We start from the raw sequence: 22,407 nt of genomic DNA, 5'->3' as shown, positions 1-22,407 counted from the left end.
AGTGAGACACAGGGTTGCAGCAGAGAACAAGGTTTAATTATAGGGCTGCAGAAAATGGAGAAGGAAAGAAACCTCAAATGTCTCCCAAACTCATCCTTTTATAAGGAACCCACTCCTCCCATAACAACCTACTTCCTTGATAATGACGATAGCACCTATCTATTCATGAGGGTGGTGCCCCATGACCTAAATACATCTTAAAGGTTCTATCTATCAGCACCTCCATATTGGGGATGAAGTTTTCAACATATGAATTTTGGAGGACTCATTCAAACCATAGCCATAGGCATACCACAGACACTTGATTTTAAGAATGATGATCAGGTGTGGCTGCCACATATGGAAAGTTAAAATTTCTCTGCATGGTTCTTATCATGCATGGTAACAGCTAACAGTGACAGAGAACTTGCTTGGTGCCAGGTACTGTGCTAAGCACTGTACAGAAATTAGCTCATTTAAAACTCTCGGTAGCCCTCTGGTTATTATTATCCCCATATTACAGATGAAGAAATTGAGGCCTATCACTGTTAAATAATTTCTCCCAGGTTACACAGAGAAGTAAAGAGCTAAGACAATTTCAGCGTCTGAACTGTGAACCTAAACCACCGTGTTATACTTTGTAGACTTACATAGTGACTGCATTTGTGTTCTAACCTTTCAAAGTCAGTACTCCCCTAGTTATCTTGATGACTAATGAACATGTGTATTTAGAATTTTACTTCCTGGAAGTCCTCACTTTTTCAGTCCTGGGAGTTAGTGATAAATATTGTATTTGTCTGTTCTCATGCTGCTGATAAAGACATACCTGAGGCTATGTACTTTATAAAGGCAAGAGGTTTAACTGACTCACAGTTCTGCAGGGTGGGGGAGGCCTCAGGAAACTTACAATTATGGCAAATGGGGAAGCAAACACATCCTTCTTCACATGATGGCGGGAAGAAGTACTGAGCAAAAGGGGAGAAAGCCCCTTATAAAACCTTCAGATCTCATGAGAACTCACTCACTGTCACAAGAGCACATGAGGGTAACCGCCTCCATGATTAGATTATCTCCTGCTGTGTTCCTCCCATGATGTGTGGGGATTATGGGAACTACAATTCAAGGTGAGATTTGGGTGGGTACATAGAGCCAAACCATATCAAATATATTTTCATATATATATGTATATATATGTGTGTATATATATAACTTGTCTCTTCTCACTATTCCTATATTCAACGGTATATTAAAGTTCTTTAATTTCAGCGATAACACTGAGGAAAAACATTTATCTTACAGAGTTTCAGTAATTGTTCTAAACGTCATTATTAATGAAGGTGGCTGGACAGGTTTTTGTTTTTTTTTTTTTTTTTTTTTTTTTTTTGAGACGGAGTTTCGCTCTTGTTACCCAGGCTGGAGTGCAATGGCGCGATCTCGGCTCACCGCAACCTCCGCCTCCTGGGTTCAGGCAATTCTCCTGCCTCAGCCTCCTGAGTAGCTGGGACTACAGGCACGCGCCACCATGCCCAGCTAATTTTTTGTAGTTTTAGTAGAGACGGGGTTTCACCATGTTGACCAGGATGGTCTTGATCTCTTGACCTTGTGATCCACCCACCTCGGCCTCCCAAAGTGCTGGGATTACAGGCTTGAGCCACCGCGCCCGGCCTGGACAGTTTTTTAAATGTGGAAGAATTAAGTTGTTTCCTTGCATTTCTGGTTCAGTTAAAATAAGCATGTTGCTCTCTTTTGGAACAGGATGTCTCGGGCTGTTCCTCTTCCGATCCCCTGTCCTGTTCAAATTGGTACCTTAAGAAATGACTCCCTGGAAGCTCAGCTTCATGAATATGTCAAACAAGGGAACTACGTTAAAGTAAAGAAAATTCTTAAGAAAGGTAAGCACCATGTTGAGATGGCAGATGCATCTTGGTTCACATTTCTGAATAGTGTTCAGAGGAAAAGGGGATATTATAAAGCTATGAATGAGTTCTTAGGGAAATCCAGAAATTAAATGTAGAGATTAGGTGTTCTCTAGCAGTGCCATCAAGAGAGGTGTTAAATCCTTATTTCCAGGTGGTTTTATTTTGCTTTGTGCTGGGGAAGCACAAGCTCGTCCAACTGCTAGGCTTCTAGGTTTCTCTGAAGTCACCCACCTTTGATTCTGCCTGATTCCTTTCCTTCAAATCTGCTCCATCCATTGAGTTATCTGACAACTTTGGTTGACTGAGGAGACCAGTGTTCACAGCTGTCCCCTTCCCTGCTCTTTACTTCCACTTGGTACCTTTTTTCCAGGGTTTTCTTGCTGGAGCATACAGGCGGACATGGTTCAATGGCTGAAGCAGCCTTCAAAAGAACCAACAAACATGCCCTGTGATTTTGGTCTAAGAAAAAAAAGAACCAACAAACAAAAACCCATATACAAACAGAACCTCTTCTGATGTTTGGCTTCTGATCTAGGGACCCAGGCCTGCTTTTTTTTTTTTTTGCTTTGAGACAGAGTATCACTCGGTTGCCAGATGCAGTGCAGTGGTGTGATCATACCTCACTGCAGCCTCTACTCCAGGCTCAGGTGATTCTCCTGCCTCAGCCTCCCAAGTAGCTGGGACTATAGGCACATGCCACCATGCCTAGCTAATTTTTGTGTTTTTTGTTTGTTTTTTGTAGAGATAGTTTCGCCATGTTGCCCAGGCTGGTCTAGAACTTCTGGGCTCAAGTGACCTGCCCACCTCAGCCTCTCAAAGTGCTAGGATTACAGGTATGAATACAGACCTGCTATTTTCAATATGAGCAGAGGTCCTGCTAGATCCCCCCTCTCCTTTATTAATATTGAAGGGGAAACTTCTGAAACTTCTCTTTGCTGATTTGTGGAACAGTCAGGGTGACCTGGATTTTCTCCACTTCAACAGCATTCCTGAAGACTTCCAGAAGGGTATCGCCAATTTTCCACCTATCCCACTGAATAGTTCCCTCATACAGTTCTCACGGCTGGCACAGTGGATCCCACCTATCTGTAAACCCAACACTTTGGAAGGCTGAGGCAGGAGAATTGCTTGAGGCCAGGAGTTCAAGACCAGTCTGAGACCAGCCTGGGTAACACAGTGAGACCCTGTCTACAAAATTTTTTTTTAAAAATTATCAGTAGTGGCCAGGCGTGGTGGCTCACACCTGTAATCCAAGCACTTTGGAGGCCAAGGCAGGCAGATCACCTGAGGTTGGGAGTTCAAGACCAGCCTGACCAACATGGTGAAACCCCGTCTTCTTTTTTTTTTTTTTTTTTTTTTTAATAAGATGGGGTTTCACCATGATGGCCAGGCTGGTCTTAAACTCCTGACCTCAGGTGATCCACCCGCCTCAGCCTCCCAAAGTGCTAGGATAATAGGCGTGAGCCACTGTGCCCGGCTGAACCCCATCTTTAAAAAAATAAAATAAAAATTATCGGTAGTTGGTACTACGCACATGGTAGCGCATGTCTGTAGCCCACCACAGCAGGAGGCTGAGGGGAGACCCCATCTCAACAACAAAAAAATAATTTCTCAAGCCTTTTCATGTACTACCTCCAGTCAATAGGTGAAGTAGCTCACAGTAAGCTCAAATCATTTACGTGAAAGGTCCTGGGTTTTTTGGTTATTTTTTCCTCAAAATTTTGCATTTTGCTCGATAACATATCCACGTATGTTTTAAAATAAAATGTTGTAGGGGAGTGGGGAGTTGGGGAGAGAGAGCATGGGGAGAAATGCCAGATATAGGTGATAGGGAAGAAGGCAGCAAATCACACTGCCATGTGTGTAACCTATGCAACAGTCTTGCATGTTCTTCACATGTACCCCAAAACCTAAAATGCAATTAAAAAAAAAAAAGTTGTAAAACTCCGCTTCTCAGGCTGGGCGTGGTGGCTCACATCTGTAATCCAAGCGCTTTGGGAGGCAGAGGTGGGTGGATCACCTGAGGTCAGGAGTTTGAGACCTGCCTGGCCAACATGGTGAAACTCTGTCTCTACTAAAAATAAAAAATTAGCTGAGCGTGGTGGTGTGCACCTGTAATCCCAGCTACTTGGGAAGCTGAGGCAGAAGAATTGCTTGAACTCAGAGGCAAAGTTGCAGTGAGCCAAAATTGCACCATTGCCCTCTAGCCTGGGCAACAAGAGTGAGACTCTGTCTCTCAGAAACAAAAACAAAAACAATTGTTTCCTGTGATCCATGTTAGAGGAAAAAAAAAAAAAGCAGAAACAAAACTCTGTTCCTCACAGTGAATGGTGTGGATACATAGTCACTAGAAGTCATAGCATACCTATATTGAACATCAGTTTTTTTCAGTGAACATCAGAGTTTTATGACATTTATTATCTCCTGAATATTCTGCATCTTCAAATTCTTGATATTCAATTAGAGTAAGGGAGGGGGTTAACACCTGTACCTGGATATAGAACAGGACTTCATCTGTGATATTGTGCTGGCCTAGAGCCAGAACCTGAGCAACACTATTTTATAAAATGCAAAACTGTTTTTTAAGTAAGTTGAAGTGGCTGCCCCATTCTCCTCACAATAACTACTGTCCTTGGCCTCTGTAAATAGAACTGCTAGTTTGTTCTTCAAAACTATGTAAAGCTGTTTACCTTTTCTTATCAGTAACTGCTAAAATCTGTGACTTCTATTACCACCCAGAGGATGTGTAAACAAATGTATATCTTGACTTCTGTAAACCACTGAAGTAACAAACAGAATGACAAAAGTCCCTTGGCCCTTGGAATGTCCGGAGACCCCTGCCCTTGTCTCCGCCCAGGAGGTGAATCACAGAATCCCCTAGCCCTTGGAATGTCCGAAACCTTTTCATCCCCATCCCCGCCCCTCACCCCCACTCCCAAGGTGGTTTTTCGGGTATAAAAAATCATGGCACCCTCCTTTTGGCACCACAGGTTGGAGAGACGTGAGTCCTCTGTGGTCGCCGGCATAATAAATGACCCTGCAATCTGGCATACTTTTGTCTTGGTGATAACTTTCTACACTCGGTCCAATACAACACATCTGGCCGAGCATGGTGGCTTATGCCTGTAATCCCAGCACTTTGGGAGGCCAAGGTGGTCGGATAAGGTCAAGAGCTTGAGACCATCCTTGCCAACATGGTGAAACCCCATCTCTACTAAAAATACCAAAATTTAGCCAGGTGTGGTGGCGTGTGCCTGTAGTCCCAGCTACTTGGGAGGCTGAGGCAGGAGAATCGCTTGAACCTGGGAGGTGGAGGTTGCAGTGAACCAAGATTGTGACACTGCACTCTAGCCTGGTAACAGAGTGAGACTCTGTCTCAAAACAACCAAAAAAACAAAAACAGACTTCATCTGTGTCTGGGAATTAATTCCATCTCAAGACTCAGAGTGCTGCTGAATAAGGCAGAGTAAGGGGTTATAAGTTCTCCCACAGTCTAATAGAGGGATTCTTAGGAGATAATTTAAATAGTCCTTAGATTCTTTAAAAGGTATTCACAGGGCCGCGCACAGTGGCTCACACCTGTAATTCCAGTACTTTGGGAGGCCGAGGTGGGTGGGTTACCTAAGGTCAGAAGTTTGAGACAAGCCTGGCCAACACAGTGAAACCCAGTCTCTACTAAAAATACAAAAATTAGCTGGGCATTGTAGTGGGAGTCTGTAATCCTAACTACTCAGGAGGCTTTAGTGGGAGGATAGCTTGAGTTCCTCGGAGTTCAAGGCTGCAGTAAGTCCTGATGGCACCACTGTTCTGCAGCCTAGGCAACAGAATGAGATCCTGTCTGAAAAAAAAAAGTTTTCTTAAACACTTAAAGATTTTTTTAGTAATCTTTTTTCTTAATCACTTAAAGATCTTTAGTAAAATGCAATTTAAAATTAGCCTTTTGGTGGTGTGCTGGTTTTCTTTCTTTTTTTTTTTTTTTTTGTGACAAAGTCTCTCACTCTGTCACCCAGGCTAGAGTGCAGTGGCACAATCCCAGCTCACTGCAACCTCAACCTCCTGGGTTAAAGCTCAGTGCCACAGGTCTGCCCCCCAACTTCAGATGCCAGTCAAAAGCAGTGTTGTAAGCTATGCTTCTTACAACTGACTATACATTGGGTGTTCCCAAAACCCACTCCCCAGATTTGATTAATTTGCTAGAGTGGCTCATAGAACTCAGGGAAACACTTTACTTATGTTTACCCATTTATTGTAAAAATATTAGAAAAGATACAGATGAACAGCCAAATGGAAGAGATGTCTAGAGCAAGGCATGTGGAAAAAGGCTTGGAAGTTACATGTCCTCCCTGGGTCACCCTCTAGGAACCTCTCCATGTTCAGCTATTCAGAAGCTTCCCAACCCAGTCCTTTTGGGTTTTTATGGAAACTTCATTATGTAGGCATGATAGATTAAGTCACTGGCCATTGGTAATCAATTTAACCTTCAGCCCCTCTCCCCTCTCCAAAGGTTGGGGGGTGGGGCTAAGAGTCCCAACTCTCTCACACTTTGGTCTTTCCACTGACCAGCTGTCATCCTGATGCTATCTGGGTGGTCATAGCCACTAGCCACAATCAGCACAAAAGATACTCATCATTCCAGAGGTTCAAAGAGTTTTAGACGCTCTATGTTAGGAAACAGGCACAAAGACCAAATATATATATATTTATTTATTTTTTGAGACAGCGTCTTGCTCTGTCGCCCAGGCTGGAGCACAGTGGCATACTCACTGCAACCTCTGCCCCCTGGCTTCAAGCGATTCTTGTGCCTCAGCCTCCCAAGAAGCTGGGATTACAGGCGCCCACCACCATGCCCAACTAATTTTTGTATTTTTAGTAGAGTTGGGGTTTCACCATGTTGGCCAGGCTAGTCTGAAACTCCTGACCTCAAGTGATCCACCCACTTCTGCCTCCCACAGTGCTGGGATTACAGGCGTTGAGCCACTGTGTCCAGCTCCAAATATATATTTCACAGTTGTCACAGAGATAGTGGTATAGTGCATGCACTTTAGAACCAGACTGCTTTGCCAGAACCTCTGGCAAATTGCTTGACCTCTCTCCATTTCTCCGTCTACAAAACAGTGATGGGTTAGGTGACTGACCCATCTGGAGGCCCTGGGCTAATGAGGGTGGTATTAGGACTTCAACATTTGAATCCAGGTCTTTTAACTTTTTTGGTCAGTCCTTGTACCATGTCATAGCTGCCTCTGGTCACTTCCTGTGGAACTGTTTTTAGTTACCTTTATGGCAGCCACAACATGTGTACATTGCTGGCCTAAAATAATTATTTGTTGAATGAATAAGTGTTATTTTTTATTAGGAAATCTCCAAAGGACATATTTGTTTAAGTTGTAGGGACAGAGGTTTTCACCTATTTTTCTTTCCCGCCACCTGTATCCCCTCAAGATTGTTGCTCAGTGCCTCCCCTAAGTGTTTTCTGATCCCTAGAGAAGCCCTTGGAGGGCTAGGTACAGTGGCTTACACCTGTCATCCCAGCACTTTGGGAGGCCTAGGCAGGTCACTGGAGGTCAGAAGTTTGAGACCAGCCTGTTCAACATGGTGAAACCCTGTCTCTATTCAAAATACAAAAATTAGCTGGGCATGGTGGTGGGCGCCTGTTATCCCAGCCACGTGGGAGGCTGAGTTGCGTGCCATTAATCCCAGCTACTCAGGAGGCTGAGGCAGGAGAATCACTTGAAACTGGGAGGCAGAGGTTGCAGTAAGCCAAGATCTTGCCACTGCACTCCAGCCTGGGCAACAGAGCGAGACTCCATCTTAAAAAAAAAGAGAGAGAGAGAGAACCCCTTGAAGTCCTTAGTTGATTTAATTTTTTGCCTCCTTGACTGTAATTTCTTCCTGTCAATAACTATGAATAGTTTGAGATTTGATAAATCAGACTGTTACAGGTGTATAGATAGATGACCCTTCTCTTGGGGTCATAGATGAATGATGGTTTATTACTCATAGCAACAGCAGTAGCAAGAATATCAGCATTGTTTCCTTTTCTTTTAACTTTTTTTTTTTTTTTTTTTTTTTTTTTTGAGACAGCGTTTTGCTCTGTCAACCCAGGCTGGAGTGCAATGGTGTGATCTCAGCTCACTGCAACCTCCATCTCCTGGGTTCAAGCGATTTTCCTGCCTCAGCCTCCTGAGTAGCTGGGATTACAGGCACCCTCCACCATGCCCAGCTAATTTTTGTAGTTTTAGTAGAGATGGAATTTTATCATGTTGGCCAGGCTGGTCTCGAACTCCTGACCTCAGGTGATCTACCTGCCTCAGCCTCCCAAAATGCTGGGATTACAGGCGTGAGCCACTGTGCTTGGCCGGAGATATTATTTTTATTATACTGGATGGTAAGCATCTATTCATTTTGCTCTGAATGTAGATACTATCTATCTTCCAAAGTTCACTATACAAATATCTTCAAAGAGGTGCCCTGAACAGGTTAGTGCTTTGCCCTCATGACATGCATAACTCTGAGAGATGCATGCAGAATTGTCCTTTTGCTGGTTCTCTGCTGTTCTTCTCTACTTAGTCTGCCTTGTGTTGGGCAGATAAGTGAACAAGGCACTGAAGGTAGGGGAGATATATTTTGCAGTTCCTACCCTCTGTTGTAGGAGAGACAGTCTGGTAGAGGACACAGACATACTGCAAATATAACACAGCAAGCCCTGAGCAGTAAGACATGTGAACCCCACTAGCACTGCTCTCACCAAGAACACTGTTTTTTCCTCTTTTTTATTTGAGACATGGTCCTACTCTGTTGCCCAGATTGGAGTGCAGTGGCATGATCTCAGCTCACTGTAATGACTGCCTCTAAGGTTCAAGCAAAACTCCTGCCTCAACCTCCCGAGTAGCTGGCATTACAGGCATGTGCCACCAAGCCTGGGTAATTTTTGTATTTGTATTTTTAGTAGAGACAGGGTTTCACCATGTCGGTCAGGCTGGTCTTGAACTCCTGGCCTTAAGTGAACTCCTGGCTTCAGCCTCCCAAAGTGCTAGGATTACAGGCCTGAGCCCCCATACTCAGCCCAGTGTCTTCTTACTAGATGTCTCAGACTTTGATACTATTGACTGATCCTTCTTTTTGAAGCTCTTAACCTTCCTTGTCACTGTGACCCATTTCTTCCAGGTTTTTCTCTAATCTCTTGCCTACTTTTTGGCTTTGCCTCTTTTTTTTTTTGGCAACAGACTCTGTTGCCCAGGCTGGAGTATAGTGGTGCAATCCTGGCTCCCTGCAACCTCCACCTTCCAGGTTGAAGCAATTCTCCTGTCTAAGCCTCCGGAGTAGCTGTTACTATAGGTGTGCACCACCATGCCCAACTAATTTTTGTGCTTTTAGTAGAGGCGGAATTTCACCACCTTGGCCAGGCTGGTCTTGAACTCCTGACCTCGTGATCCACCTGCCTCGGCTTCCCAAAGTGCTGGTATTACAGGAGTGAGCCACCATGTCCAGCCTTGAAAGTTAGACTTTTTTTTTTTTTGAAATTTTTTTTTTGAGACGGAGTTTTTTTGCTCTTGTTACCCAGGCTGGAGTGCAATGGCGCAATCTCGGCTCACCGCAACCTCCGCCTCCTGGGTTCAGGCAATTCCCCTGCCTCAGCCTCCTGAGTAGCTGGGATTACAGGCACGTGCCACCATGCCCAGCTAATTTTTTGTAGTTTTAGTAGAGACGGGGTTTCACCATGTTGACCAGGATGGTCTCGATCTCTTGACCTCGTGATCCACCCGCCTCGGCCTCCCAAAGTGCTGGGATTACAGGCGTGAGCCACCGCGCCCGGCAAAAGTTAGACTTTTAATAAGGGTCTTGCAAGATTGGGTGTCTGGTATAATTTATTTCCCAGCATACAAGTCCCTCCCCCAGTTCCTCATTGGTTGTAACTATGAGGTTACAATCTTCCCTGATGTCACCTAAGTTTCATTATCACCCTTAGAAGGTTATACCCTGTCCCCTTCCTTAAGTTTCAATTTCCCAATAATGAAACTTTTTCCCTTTTATGGCCTGACCCCTCCTCTACATTCTGTTCGCTTATCGTGACCTTCTAGGTGCATGAGCTGTGTGGTTAGTTACATTTGCAGGCTGGCTGCCAGTACTTAGATTTATTATTCCTTGAAAATGGGCCATTTAAAATATTTTCTCACATAAGTATATAGAGAAGTTTTGTCTCTACCTCAAGAAATGGGAAGCTACCGAAGCTTAAACCAGAGGAATATATTGTCCTGTTTGATTAAACACAGCAATGGCCAGGTGTGGTGGCTCATACCTATAATGCCAACATTTTGGAAGGCTGATGTTGGAGGATCGCTTGAGTCCAGGAGTTCAAGGCCAGACTGGGAGACAGAGCAAGACCCAGTCCCAAAAAATAAACACAGCAATGCCATGTAGAATAAAACTTCCCTGGTTTTGGGGGAAGAAATCTAAAATATTTATGTTGTACTGGACCGAGCATAGACAGCACCAAGACAAAAGTATGCCAGATTGCAGGGTCATTTATTATGCCGGCAACCACAGAGGACTCACGTCTCTCCAACCTGTGGCGTCGAAAGGTGGGTGCCAAGACTTTTTATACCCGAAAACCACCTTGGGAGTGGGGGTGAGGAGTGGGGATGGGGATGAAAAGGTTTCAGACATTCCAAGGTCCAGGGGATTCTGTAATTCACCTCCTGGGTGGAGACTAGGGTGGGGGGTCTCCGGACATTCCAAGGGCCAGGGGACTTTTGTCATTCTGTTTGTTACTTCAGTGGTTTACAGAAGTCAAGATAAGCATTTGTTTACACATCGTCTGGGTAGTGATAGAAGTCACAGATCTTAGTTATCCTGGGCTGCTTATTTTAGTTATTACCAGTAAGCAAAGGCTAGCAATTCTGGCAGTTACTGATAAAAAAAGGTAAGCAGCTTTACATAGTTTGCAGAACAAACTAGCAGTTCTATTTACAGAAGCCAAGGCCAGCAGTTATTGTGAGGAGAATGGGGCAGCTGTTGCAACTTATTTAAAAAAACAGTTTTGCATTTTATTTTATTTTATTTTTTAATTTTTTTTATTTTTTATTTTTTTTGAGACGGAGTTTCTCTGTTGTTGCCCAGACTGGAGTGCAATGGCACGATCTCGGCTCACCACAACCTCCGCCTCCTGGGTTCAAGCAATTCTCCTGCCTCAGCCTCCCGAGTAGCTGGGACTACAGGCACGCACCATCATGCCCAGCTAATTTTTTGTATTTTTTTAGTAGAGACGAGGTTTCACCTTGCTGACCAGGATGGTCTCGATCTCTTGACCTCGTGATCCACCCGCCTCGGCCTCCCAAAGTGCTAGGATTATATGCGTGAGCCACCGCGCCCGGCCAGTTTTGCATTTTATAAAAATGGGGTTGCTCAGGTTCTGGCTCTAGGCCAGCACAATATCACATTTACATGTCTGGAATTTTGATCACAGGATAAAATTTAATAGGGTGTGCTATGCAGATATCATACTCTGGTTTTGAATTGTCGCTTTCACATTCACGCTTTAGTTCTTCTCAAGGTATTCCCGGATCATTAGCCTCAACCGAGGTGTGTCCCTGACAGTTTCTGGCGCGCCGGCGCATTTTATAGTCGTCAGTGTTACATGTAGAGAAAGTGGGGAAGGGTTAGGAAGTAACTGGCGAGTGATTGGCTGTTTTGCTACCATATGTTAATTAGCATGAGTGCCTAAGATATCTTCGAAATTTTGAGCTTATTTTAAAGGCTTTGTCGAACTTTGGTAATAGAAATATGGTTTTTAGAAAAACATATATCAGCATTCTTCAGAGATAATGGTGCCTACAAAAAACTCACCATCAGCAAAATGTGTGTGAGTTTCTTCCGCATCGGGAAGACATACAGACCAAAGTTAAGACTATACTTTCAGGGATCATTTCTATAGTTTGTTACTAGAGAAGTTTCTCTGAACGTGTAGAGCACCGGAAACCACGAGGAGGAGGTGCAGTGTTCTCTCCTGAGCGTGAAGCTGGCCTTTGGTGTTGCGTTATTGCAGCTACCATTTGCTATTGATGATCGTTCTTCTCTTCCTCTGGAAGAGCTAGAGGGAGAGAACGCAGTCTGAGTGGTTTCCGCTTTATTTTTGTATTAAGGTTAGGTTTGTTGTACTTAGCAAGTAGGTGCTGTTCTCCAGACTTTTTGTGTAACTTGCTTTGAAAAAAAATTAGTTTTTCATATGAGAAGTAGTGGATTTTTCTTTCCGTTTTGGCTTTGAATGGGTTGTGAGTTATTTCAAGTCACTGTATATACTCTCCGGTTAAACAGTTTTGTTCTGCTTTAGTTTTTTGAGTAATTGGGGTTATAGGGGTGCTGCTGTACCCTGCTAATTTTTGTAGATTTGGTAAAGAGATGGTTTTTGCCACGTTGGTTAGAGTGGTCTTGAGCTTTTCGGTCGCAGGTAATTCACCTGCCTTGGCTTCTCAAAGTTCTGGGCTTATAGGTGTGAGCCACAGCGCTTGGCCAGGTTTGGGGAGTTACAGTTTTTATGTATTATAGTTTTTATGTATCTTGTTGGTTTTTGGTATTCTGGAGGATTAATTTCTTCTTGGTAGGAAAGCCATGTTTGACATCTACTTACTTTTTTCCTTATTTTCTATCTGGTTTTGGTTGTTATTCTTTTGGCTTTTTGTTATAATATACCAAAGTATGGTGAAATAAATGCTTCAATGCAACTTTCTGTAAATATTTTTGATGAATAAACACAGGTTGCCTTCCAGTGTATCTATGTCCAACTAATGAAGGTCTTCTTTAAAAAAAAAAAATTTTTTTTTTTTTTTTTGTTGAGACGGAGTTTCGCTCTTGTTACCCAGGCTGGAGTGCAATGGCGCGATCTCGGCTCACCGCAACCTCCGTCTCCTGGGTTCAGGCAATTCTCCTGCCTCAGCCTCCTGAGTAGCTGGGATTACAGGCACGCGCCACCATGCCCAGCTAATTTTTTGCAGTTTTAGTAGAGACGGGGTTTCACCATGTTGACCAGTATGGTCTCGATCTCTTGACCTCGTGATCCACCCGCCTCGGCCTCCCAAAGTGCTGGGATTACAGGCTTGAGCCACCGCGCCCGGCAAATTTTTTTTTTTTTTTTTTTTTTTAAAAGCTTACAGCAGGCCGGGCGCGGTGGCTCACGCCTGTAATCCCAGCTACTCAGGAGGTTGAAGCAGGAGAATTGCCTGAACCCATGAGGTGGAGGTTGCGGTGAGCCGAGATCGCGCCATTGCACTCCAGCCTGGGTAACAAGAGCGAAACTCCGTCTCAAAAAATAAAATAAAATAAAAAATAAATAAATAAAAGCTCACAGCAATATATGAAAGTACACTATAAAGACATTTAATTCCCTCCTCTCTTCCCACCCAGTTCCATCTCAGGAAAATTACTGATATTTGCATTGATTCTGGTATTTTCTTTGCAGGAATTTGTGTTGATGCAGTTAACTCCTTGGGACAAACACCACTTTTTGTTGCAGCATTATTGGGCCTTATGAAATTAGTTGATGTTCTGGTGGATTATGGATCAGATCCAAATCAGTAAGTACAATAAATTGGTGTCTAGAAAATAGGGGTTGTGCTATTAAAGATGAGTTGGGGTGTTTACAAACTAATTTGAAAAACGTTAAAAGAAAAGAACCTTTGTTAATTTATATCAATGATATATAGTTGTATACATATGTTGAAACATAATTTTAACTGCTAATAAAATTTTTCTAAGCAGTTACACTGGACTCAATGAAATATGATTGAGATTAGTCATTAATATGTTACTTAGTCATTAATAGCACTGTTTGCATATTTCCACTCCAGATTGTAATTTGTATTATGTACTGTACTTACTTAGGCAGTTTGACATCTCCACAACCAAGTTAGTTCTTCACCAATTAAATATACTTGGCATCATTTTGCGAGGAAGGGTGACTTTTGGGCCGGGTGTGGTGGTCCATGCCTGTAATCCCAACACTTTGGGAGGCCAAGGCGGGCGGATCACTTGATGTCAGGAGTTGGAGACTGGCCTGACCAACATGGTGAAACCCTGTCTTTACTAAAAATATGAAAAATTAGCCGGGTGTGGTGGTGCATGCCTGTAATCCCAGCTACTTGGGAGGCTGAGACAGGAGAATCGCTTAAACCCAGGAGGTGGAGGTTGCAGTGAGCTGAGATGGTGCCATTGCACTCCAGCCTGGGCAACAAGAGTGATACTCTGTCTCAAAAATAAAAAAAAGAGTGACTTTTGCCTGACTCTTATTGCTGTAAAAGAATTGGAGTTTAATTATTGGTCTAAATTTTAATACGGAACAGCAACACAATGTAAAGAATCGGTGACAGGTGAACAGCTGCTTTTTTTCTTTTCTTTCCTTTTTTTTTTTTTTTTTGGAGACAGGGTCCTCAGAGCCCAAAATCATTGATGCTGCTTTGCGGGCACGCAGACCGTTAAATGATTTTGCTACTACAGTTCGCATCCTAGAGGCTGTTAAGGACAAAGCAGGACCTTATAAGGAAATCTACCCCTGTGTCATCCAGGAACTTAGACCAAATTTAAATAAACTGGGAATCTCCACTCCAGAGTAACTGGGCCTTGACAAAGTGTAAACCCCATGGATGGGCTTCCCAAGGATTTATTGATATTGCTACTTGAGTGTAGTCACCTGGAAATACTGATGAAAACATATTACCTTATTTGAATAAGTTTTCCTTTATTGAGTACCAAGCCATGTAATGGTAACCTGTACTTTAATAAAAGGGAAATGAGTTTGAACTTAAAAAAAAAAAAAAAGAGAGAGACAGTGTCCTACTCGGCCCAGGCTGGAGTGCAGTGGCATGATCTCAGCTCACTACAGCCTCTGCCACCTGGGTTCAAGCAATTCTGCCTCAGCCTCTGGAGCAGCTGGGATTACAAGTGTGTATCACCACGCCTGGCTAATTTTTTTGTATTTTTAGTAGAGAGAGTGTTTCACCATGTTGGCTAGGTTGGTCTCGAACTCCTGGCCTCTAGTGATCCATCTGACTTGGCCTCCCAAAGTGCTAGGATTACAGGTGTGAGCCACTGCACTTGGCCAAACATCTCTTTTTGTAAAGCACTTTGGCTTTTCCTAGGCCATTCCCAAACACTAGCTTACTTGACACCTTCTTGACAGAGAAAGAAGGTGGGTGGTGGTTATTTTTTCAGTTCTCATTGAACAGAACCAGAAACTGGGGCTTTGCAATGGGGTTTCTCCATCTTGGTCAGGCTGGTCTCAAACTCCCAACCTCAGGTGATCCACCCACCTCAGCCTCCCAAAGTGCTGGGATTATAGGCCTGAGCTATCCCAACCAGCCTTTTTTTCTTTTTTTGAGATATTCTTGCTCTGTCAGCCAGGCTGGAGTGCAGTGGCACAATCGTGGCTCGCTGCAACCTCCGTCTCCCAGGTGCAAGCAATTCTCCTGCCTCAGTCTCCCAAGTGGCGGAGATTACAGGCGCCCACCACCATGCATGGCTAATTTTTGTATTTTTAGTAGAGTCGGGGTTTCACCATCTTGGCCAGGCTGTTCTCGAACTCCTGACCTCACAATCTGCCCACCTTGGCTTTCCAAAGTGCTGGGATTACAGGCGGGAGCCACTGCACCCGGCCTAATTTTTGTATTTTTAGTAGAGGCGGTGTTTTACCATGTTGGCCAGGCTGGTTTCAAACTCCTGACCTCAGGTGATTCGGCCTCCCAAAGTGCTGGGATTACAGGCGTGAGCCACCACGCCTGGCCTACATATTTTCTTTTCTTTTTTTTTTTTTTTTTTTGAGACGGAGTTTCGCTCTTGTTACCCAGGCTGGAGTGCAATGGCGCGATCTCAGCTCAACGCAACCTCCGCCTCCTGGGTTCAAGCAATTCTCCTGCCTCAGCCTCCTGAGTAGCTGAGATTACAGGCACGCGCCACCACGCCCAGCTAATGTTTTGTATTTTTAGTAGAGACAGGGGGTTTCACCATGTTGACCAGGATGGTCTCGATCTCTTGACCTCGTGATCCACCCGCCTCGGCCTCCCAAAGTGCTGGGATTATAGGTGTGAGCCACCGCGCCCAGCCTATTTTCATTTAAGAATCTATCTATTCTGATGTGCAGGCAGGTTAGGAAACTAAGGCTATACATCATATCCTCACCATGTCCTGGACACGATAAAGGCAGTCCCTTCATGCTTCAGATAGTTTATTGGCTTTGGTGAAATTTTTCAGACATAGATCATTAACTGCTGCTGATGCCAAGGTTTTGTGGGCCTCTACCACAGGATATTTTTTGGAGAGGAGGAGACATTCTTACCTGAGAGAGTGGTACCTTGTTAGGCTGTGCTTGACCAGCCTGACCCCAGGACACTGCGTTTGTGAAGACATTTTCAGGCAGCCAATATTACGATGCTGGGGAAAGAAAACTGGATTCGGAACCAGGTCCATGCCAGGGAATGAACCTCAGCTTTGCCATTTTATTTCCTTATCTGTAAATTGAGAAATGATACTTCCTTTAAGGGTTGAGGGAAGGAGGGAGAAAAAGGGATATGTGTGTGTAGAAAGTTCCTTTGGGCACCAGGCACAGTGGCTCACGCCTGTAAACCCATCAGTTTGGTAGGCCAAGGCGAGTGGATCACCTGAGGTCAGGAGTTAGAGACCAGCCTGGCCATCATGGTGAAACCCCATCTCTACTAAAATTACAAAAATTAGCTGGGCATGGTGGTGGGCACCTGTAGTCCCAGCTACTTAGGAGTCTGAGGCAGGGGAATCGCTTGAACCCGTGAGGCGGAGGTTGCAGTGAGCTGAGATCGCTCCACTGTACTCCAGCCTTGGCAACAGAGCAAGACTGTCTCAAAAAAAAAAAAGGAGCTGGGCGCGGTGGCTCAAGCCTGTAATCCCAGCACTTTGGGAGGCCGAGGCGGGTGGATCACAAGGTCAAGAGATCGAGACCATCCTGGTCAACATGGTGAAACCCCGTCTCTACTAAAAATACAAAAAATTAGCTGGGCATGGTGGTGCGTGCCTGTAATCCCAGCTACTCAGGAGGCTGAGGCAGGAGAATTGCCTGAACCCAGGAGACGGAGGTTGCGGTGAGCTGAGATCGTGCCATTGCACTCCAGCCTGGGTAACATGAGCGAAGCTCCGTCTCAAAAAAAAAAAAAAAAAAAACAAAAAACAAAAAAAAAAAAAAAAAAACAGAGGAAAAAAAGAAAGAAAGGTCACAGACAGGGGCATCACAAATTATGTTGTTATATCCCTCATTCCCCATTCTTGTAGAATGGGAGCCCTGTGTTGCACAATGAGCCTGGCTCTGTGGAATGCAGGAGCATTCCCATGGACACCCATTGTACCCATCTCCCTCCCCAGCCGCTGCTTTGATGGGAGCACCCCTGTCCATGCAGCAGCATTTTCAGGCAATCAGTGGATCCTCAGCAAACTGCTGGATGCAGGAGGTGACCTGCGACTTCACGATGAGAGGGGTCAAAACCCTCAGACTTGGGCCTTGACAGCAGGAAAGGAGCGTAGCACCCAGGTAAGGGTGGGCCCCACAGCATCCACGCCCAGTGGAAGAGCACTGGGCTGAGAGTCAGGCTCCCAGTGGTCAACACAGAGCGTGCAGTGGCCTTGGCATTGGCACTGTACTCTCAGGCCTACATCTAAGCAGGTTAGCCAGCTGTGAAACGTCCAGCAAGTCTAGTGAACCTTTCTAGTCATCCATTCTGTGGGAAGGGCAAACAACTGTAATTTTGTCTGACCCATTTAATTAGCACTTACCATGACTCAGATGTTGTTCTGAATGTTTTCTGTATATTAACTCGCTTAATCTTCACAACACATTCTCAGGTAAGTACTATTATTGTCCTTATTTTATAGGTGGGGAAACAGGCCCACTGTAACTTGGCTTGGCAGGTGTGATTTTTTTTGTGGGGGGAGGGGAAGGAGCCTCACTCTGTTGCCCTGACTGGAGTGCAGTGATGCGATCTTGGCTCACTGCAACCTCCGCCTCCTGGGTTCATGTCATTCTCCTGCCTCAGGCTCCTGAGTAGCTGGGATTACAGGCTTGCAGCAATATGCCCAGCTAACTTGTATTTTCAGTAGAGATGGGGTTTCTCCATGTTGGCCAGGCTGGTCTTGAACTCCTAACTTGTGATCTGCCTACCTCAGCCTCCCAAAGTGCTGGGATTACAGGAGTGAGCCACCATGCCCAGCTGGTATGATGTGTTTTAATGAAGAAAAAATAACATAAATGTAAAACACAAAGGGCAGGTACAGTGCAGGCCCCAGCTATTGGGCCTTGGACTAGCAATTTTATTTCTCTTTGCCTCAGTTTCCTCACTTGTTGAAGGAGGGAGTTGGAGGAAATTGTTGCCCCAAATTCTCTCCCTGAAAACATTCCAGAAATATTTAGAAAATCACCTGGGCCCTTTCCTTTCAAGAGGTTTTTCTGCTGGGGGCTCTCTGCTCCTCGGACCATTTATCTTCACATCCAAGCTTCCATTCCACTGAAAAGTGATGTGCCTGCATTGGGTGTCTCTGCGACATTTTGCAGATAGTGGAGTTCATGCAGAGCTGTGCCTCACACATGCAGGCTATCATCCAGGGCTTCTCTTACGACCTCCTAAAGAAGATAGACTCCCCGCAGCGACTCGTCTACAGCCCGCCCTGGCTTGGGGGCCTTGTGCAGAGGTGAGTACTGCCTTGAGCAGAGTGCGATGTTCTCCATCACCCAGCCTTCCTCGTGGGAGCCCTGCAGCATGGGCTGCATTGGTTCCTCCATATCAGTGCCCTGTGGCATCCAGCCCAGAGGGGTGTGCTTGGAAAGAAAAGACTTGGCCTTGATGAAGGGAGACCAGAGGATCACCTTTGGCTCTCTCTCCTCTCTCCCCGAGAAGGCGTGAGAGAAATGAGTGTGGGCTCTGGTGGGAACCACCCTGTGGTTAACAGAAAGGTTACATCTTAGGTCAGCAGAAAACCCTTACTCAGAAAGGCACCTGGCTGGCTTTTTTGTCATCTCCTGAACCATGGAAAGAGTGTTCCTTTATTACTAAGGTTGTAAAAGACTGCAAGTGCTTAGCTATTTTCAGCTGATATAAGAGACTTGCTGCCAGCTCGGTGGGCAGCCCCATCCCTCTCCCATCACAGCTGCAGGAGGTGGGCCCTATGCTTCCCTCCATACTCAGGGCTAAGCTTGGCAGGGAGAAGTCATTTTAACTTCTCTGGGATTGGTTGATGTAGAGTTTGTATATGGAGAATCCCTCCCGTTTTGCTTTTCTCTGACGGCATGTCTTTCTGTAAGCTGGGTAGCTGGGCTCACCACACTCTTGCAGTCTTCCTTGTCCTGTCATTCATGCACTTCGGGTTCTGGTTTTCCTCTGATGATTTGATGCTGCTGGCTTCTCAGGCAAGATGAGTTAATGATTCCCAGTTACTCCTAACTGCTGTGCTGTCTGCCACTCTGGCCAGTTTTGGTTCTTTACTCTGCACCCAGAATGACCTTTTAAAAATGGAAATCAGGTAGCTGGGTGCAGTGGCTCACACCTGTAATCACTTTGGGAGGCAGAGGCAGTTAGATCACCTGAGATCAGGAGTTCGAGACCAGCCTGGCCAACATGGTGAAATTCCATCTCTACTAAAATTACAAAAATTAGACAGGTGTGGTGGTGCGCACCTGTAATCCCAGCTACTCTAGAGGCTGAGGCAGGAGAATCGCTTGAACCCTAGAGGCAGAGTTTGCAGTGAGCTGAGATCACGTCACTGCACTCCAGCCTGGGCGACAGAGTGAGACTCCATCTCCAAAAAAAAATAAAAATTAGCTGAGTGTGGTTGTGTGCATCTCATAGTCCCAGCTACTCAGGAGGCTAAGCTGAGAGGATTGCTTAAACCCGGGAGGTGGAGGTTGCAGCGAGCTGAGATTGTGCAACTGCATTCCAGACTGGGAAACAAAGTGAGACACTATCTCAAAAAATGAAAATAAAAAAAAATGAAATGATAAAAATAAAATAATGGAAATCAGGTTGTACCACTCTGCTAAAACCCTTTAAGGATCTTCCCCATGGCTATTAGGATAAGCTACCAAATCTGTTATCTGGCTTTGGAGGCCCTGCTTCATCCAAGCCCTCCCACTCCTTCCCACTTCATCTCCTGTTTCTACCCCTGGTGCTTGCATGGAGACCCCTCCTTCCGAGTTTAGCGAATTGTCACAGCTTGCAATTATTTTGTTGGTATACATTCTTTTTTTTTTTTAAAAGATGGGGTTTCACCGTGATGGCCAGGCTGGTCTTGAACTCCTGACCTCAGGTGATCCACCCACCTCGGCCTCCCAAAGTGCTAGGATTACAGGCGTGAGCCACCGTGCCCGGCGGTATACATTCTTCTCCAGTTTTCCAATTAAATTGTGTATTCCAAGAGGGCAGGGACTGTGTCTGTCCTATTCATCACTACTAACCTTTAGCTGCTTGGTGCATGGTAGGGCTCTGTCCAAGGACAGGAGGCTCATGAGTGAGCCTGAAAGAAAATCCAAGTGTAAGGGTAAATGAGCTTTTACAATCTAAGTTACTCATCTAGATACAGCATCTAGTTTAGAATTAGAGGAAATATTCTTATGGGGTTAATGAAATGCTTAGATGGGAATACACTTCTTTCCCCCAACTTTTTTTTTTTTTTTTTTGAGATGGAATCTTACTCTGTTGCCCAGGCAGAAGTGCAGTAGTGCAATCTCAGCTCACTGCAACCTCTGTTTCCTGGGTTCAAGCAGTTCTCCAATTCTTATGCCTCAGCCCCCTGAGTAGCTGGGATTATAGGCACCCACCACCACACCTGGCTAATTTTTTTTTTTTTTTTTTTTTTTTTTTTTGAGACGGAGTTTCACTCTTGTTACACAGGCTGGAGTGCAATGGCGCGATCTCGGCTCACCGCAACCTCCGCCTCCTGGGTTCAGGCAATTCTCCTGCCTCAGCCTCCTGAGTAGCTGGGATTACAGGCACTCGCCACCATGCCCAGCTAATTTTTTTGTATTTTTAGTAGAGACGGGGTTTCACCATGTTGACCAGGATGGTCTCGATCTCTTGACCTCGTGATCCACCCGCCTTGGCCTCCCAAAGTGCTGGGATTACAGGCTTGAGCCACCGCGCCCGGCTCACACCTGGCTAATTTTATATGTTTAGTAGAGATGAGGTTTCACCATGTTGGTCAGGCTGGTCTGGAATTCCTGACCTCAGGTGATCCGCCTACCTCCACCTCCAGCAACGTTGGGATTACAGATGTGAACCATCATGTCCGGCCCCTCTCCTCTTAATGTAAAAAAGTCACACAAATTCTTGAAATTAGAGTTAGTCTCTGAGATTTGTGAGTGGTTCCATGTCAGATAAGATTCCTCACACGTGTGTGTTTGCACAGAGCTTGGACTGGGGAAAGAAGAAAAGCACTGAGTTGAGAACCGATGGCTGTAGATGACTGGAGTTAGTTTTTTCTTCAGTCTACCCAGCTGAGTTTAGTTATATAGATGTGTGCTGAGAAATTTAGGTAAGAGAGCCGGAAATGTTGGTCTGAACTTCAGTTGTTGGCCAGGTCATTGTTAGAGAATACTCAGCTCTTTGGCTGAAATAGAACTCTCCCCTCCAAAGAGCCAGGAGGCCCCAGAGTGGAAGGCAGGAGGCCTTGTCAGTGGTAACCCCCAGTTCCACTGCTGCTGGAGGCTAACACCCTCACTGTCAGCACAAGATCCGTTCCTCTGGGCAGGAAATGGTCTACTGTCTCCTAGATCTTTTGAGGCCTAAGCACATAGGCCTTATTTTAAGAAGAGACTGATGATTTAGTGTAGAAAAGTGGCTTTTTTCTTATAATCTGTCTACTCAAGTGAGAGTGACCATATAGCTTATTATCTTTTGGCTGTTTTACAAGTGAAAGGGAAACTATCAATAATGGTGCTAAGACAGTAGGTGTAAATTGGGATGCTGAGTTTATCTCAGTCTGAACTTCAAAGTCTTCTCAATAGCATAGCAGCTTATAGCAGGGATGGGACAGCCTGACACTGATGAGTTGCTGAGGAAATAGAGCAGAAGTAAAGTATTTACCTCTGTTCACTAATAGTGGCATGTGGGGCCTCATAGACCTGATGTAGGCTGGCCCTGAATATGCACGGTCCCCCAGCTCCTTTGCTATTTGCCGAGAAAAAGAAAGTGTCTCTGTTGTCGGTAGGATGTGTTCCCCTTCAGTCTGAGCTGAAACTACTGATCTGGCAAGCCTTAACTGAGCATCTACTGCATGGCACCATGCAGGTTCTGGGAGCCAAAGAAATAAGAAGCATCACCCCTTCTTGCAAGGCTCCTTCAGTGAATGGGGGCCCTGATGTGCAGGTGGTGGTTTGCGTGTGGAATATGGGAAGAACGGTAGCTGGTATGAGCAACATCAGAATCTGGTCACTGCTGTGTTTTATGACCTCAGGCCAGCAGGTTTCCTGTGCCTGGGCTTCATTTTTGCCTATATAATGAAAAACTGGACAAGA

At 45.1% G+C, this 22,407-nt stretch overlaps 1 protein-coding gene and 1 non-coding gene across 13 annotated transcripts in view; both read left to right on the top strand.

Moving 5' to 3' along the window:
• Nucleotides 1–1,735: 1,735 nt before the first annotated feature.
• TEX14 (testis expressed 14, intercellular bridge forming factor) overlaps nucleotides 1,736–22,407 on the top strand; it is a 73,289-nt gene continuing 52,617 nt past the window's right edge. For all 12 annotated transcript variants that reach the window (XR_004269688.1, XM_032280665.1, XM_032280656.1 and 9 more), the window contains exons 1-4: nucleotides 1,736–1,871; nucleotides 13,351–13,465; nucleotides 17,271–17,436; nucleotides 18,454–18,590. Coding sequence is in view for 11 of the 12 variants with exons in the window: in XM_032280665.1 (XP_032136556.1) it covers nucleotides 1,736–1,871; nucleotides 13,351–13,465; nucleotides 17,271–17,436; nucleotides 18,454–18,590 (554 nt within the window). In the remaining variant the exon portion in view is untranslated. The remainder of the gene's footprint in view (nucleotides 1,872–13,350; nucleotides 13,466–17,270; nucleotides 17,437–18,453; nucleotides 18,591–22,407) is intronic.
• On the top strand, nucleotides 11,799–12,014 carry LOC116553598. The gene has a single exon (XR_004269829.1). It is a non-coding gene; the product is annotated as a small nucleolar RNA U3 (small nucleolar RNA).

The sequence above is a fragment of the Sapajus apella genome, unplaced genomic scaffold, assembly GCF_009761245.1.
Source record: "Sapajus apella isolate SASKATOON/1434 unplaced genomic scaffold, GSC_monkey_1.0 scaffold12, whole genome shotgun sequence".
Taxonomy (NCBI): Eukaryota; Metazoa; Chordata; class Mammalia; order Primates; family Cebidae; genus Sapajus; species Sapajus apella.
The sequence above is the reverse complement of the archived record's forward strand: the minus strand, read 5'-3'. Positions and strand labels throughout refer to the sequence as shown.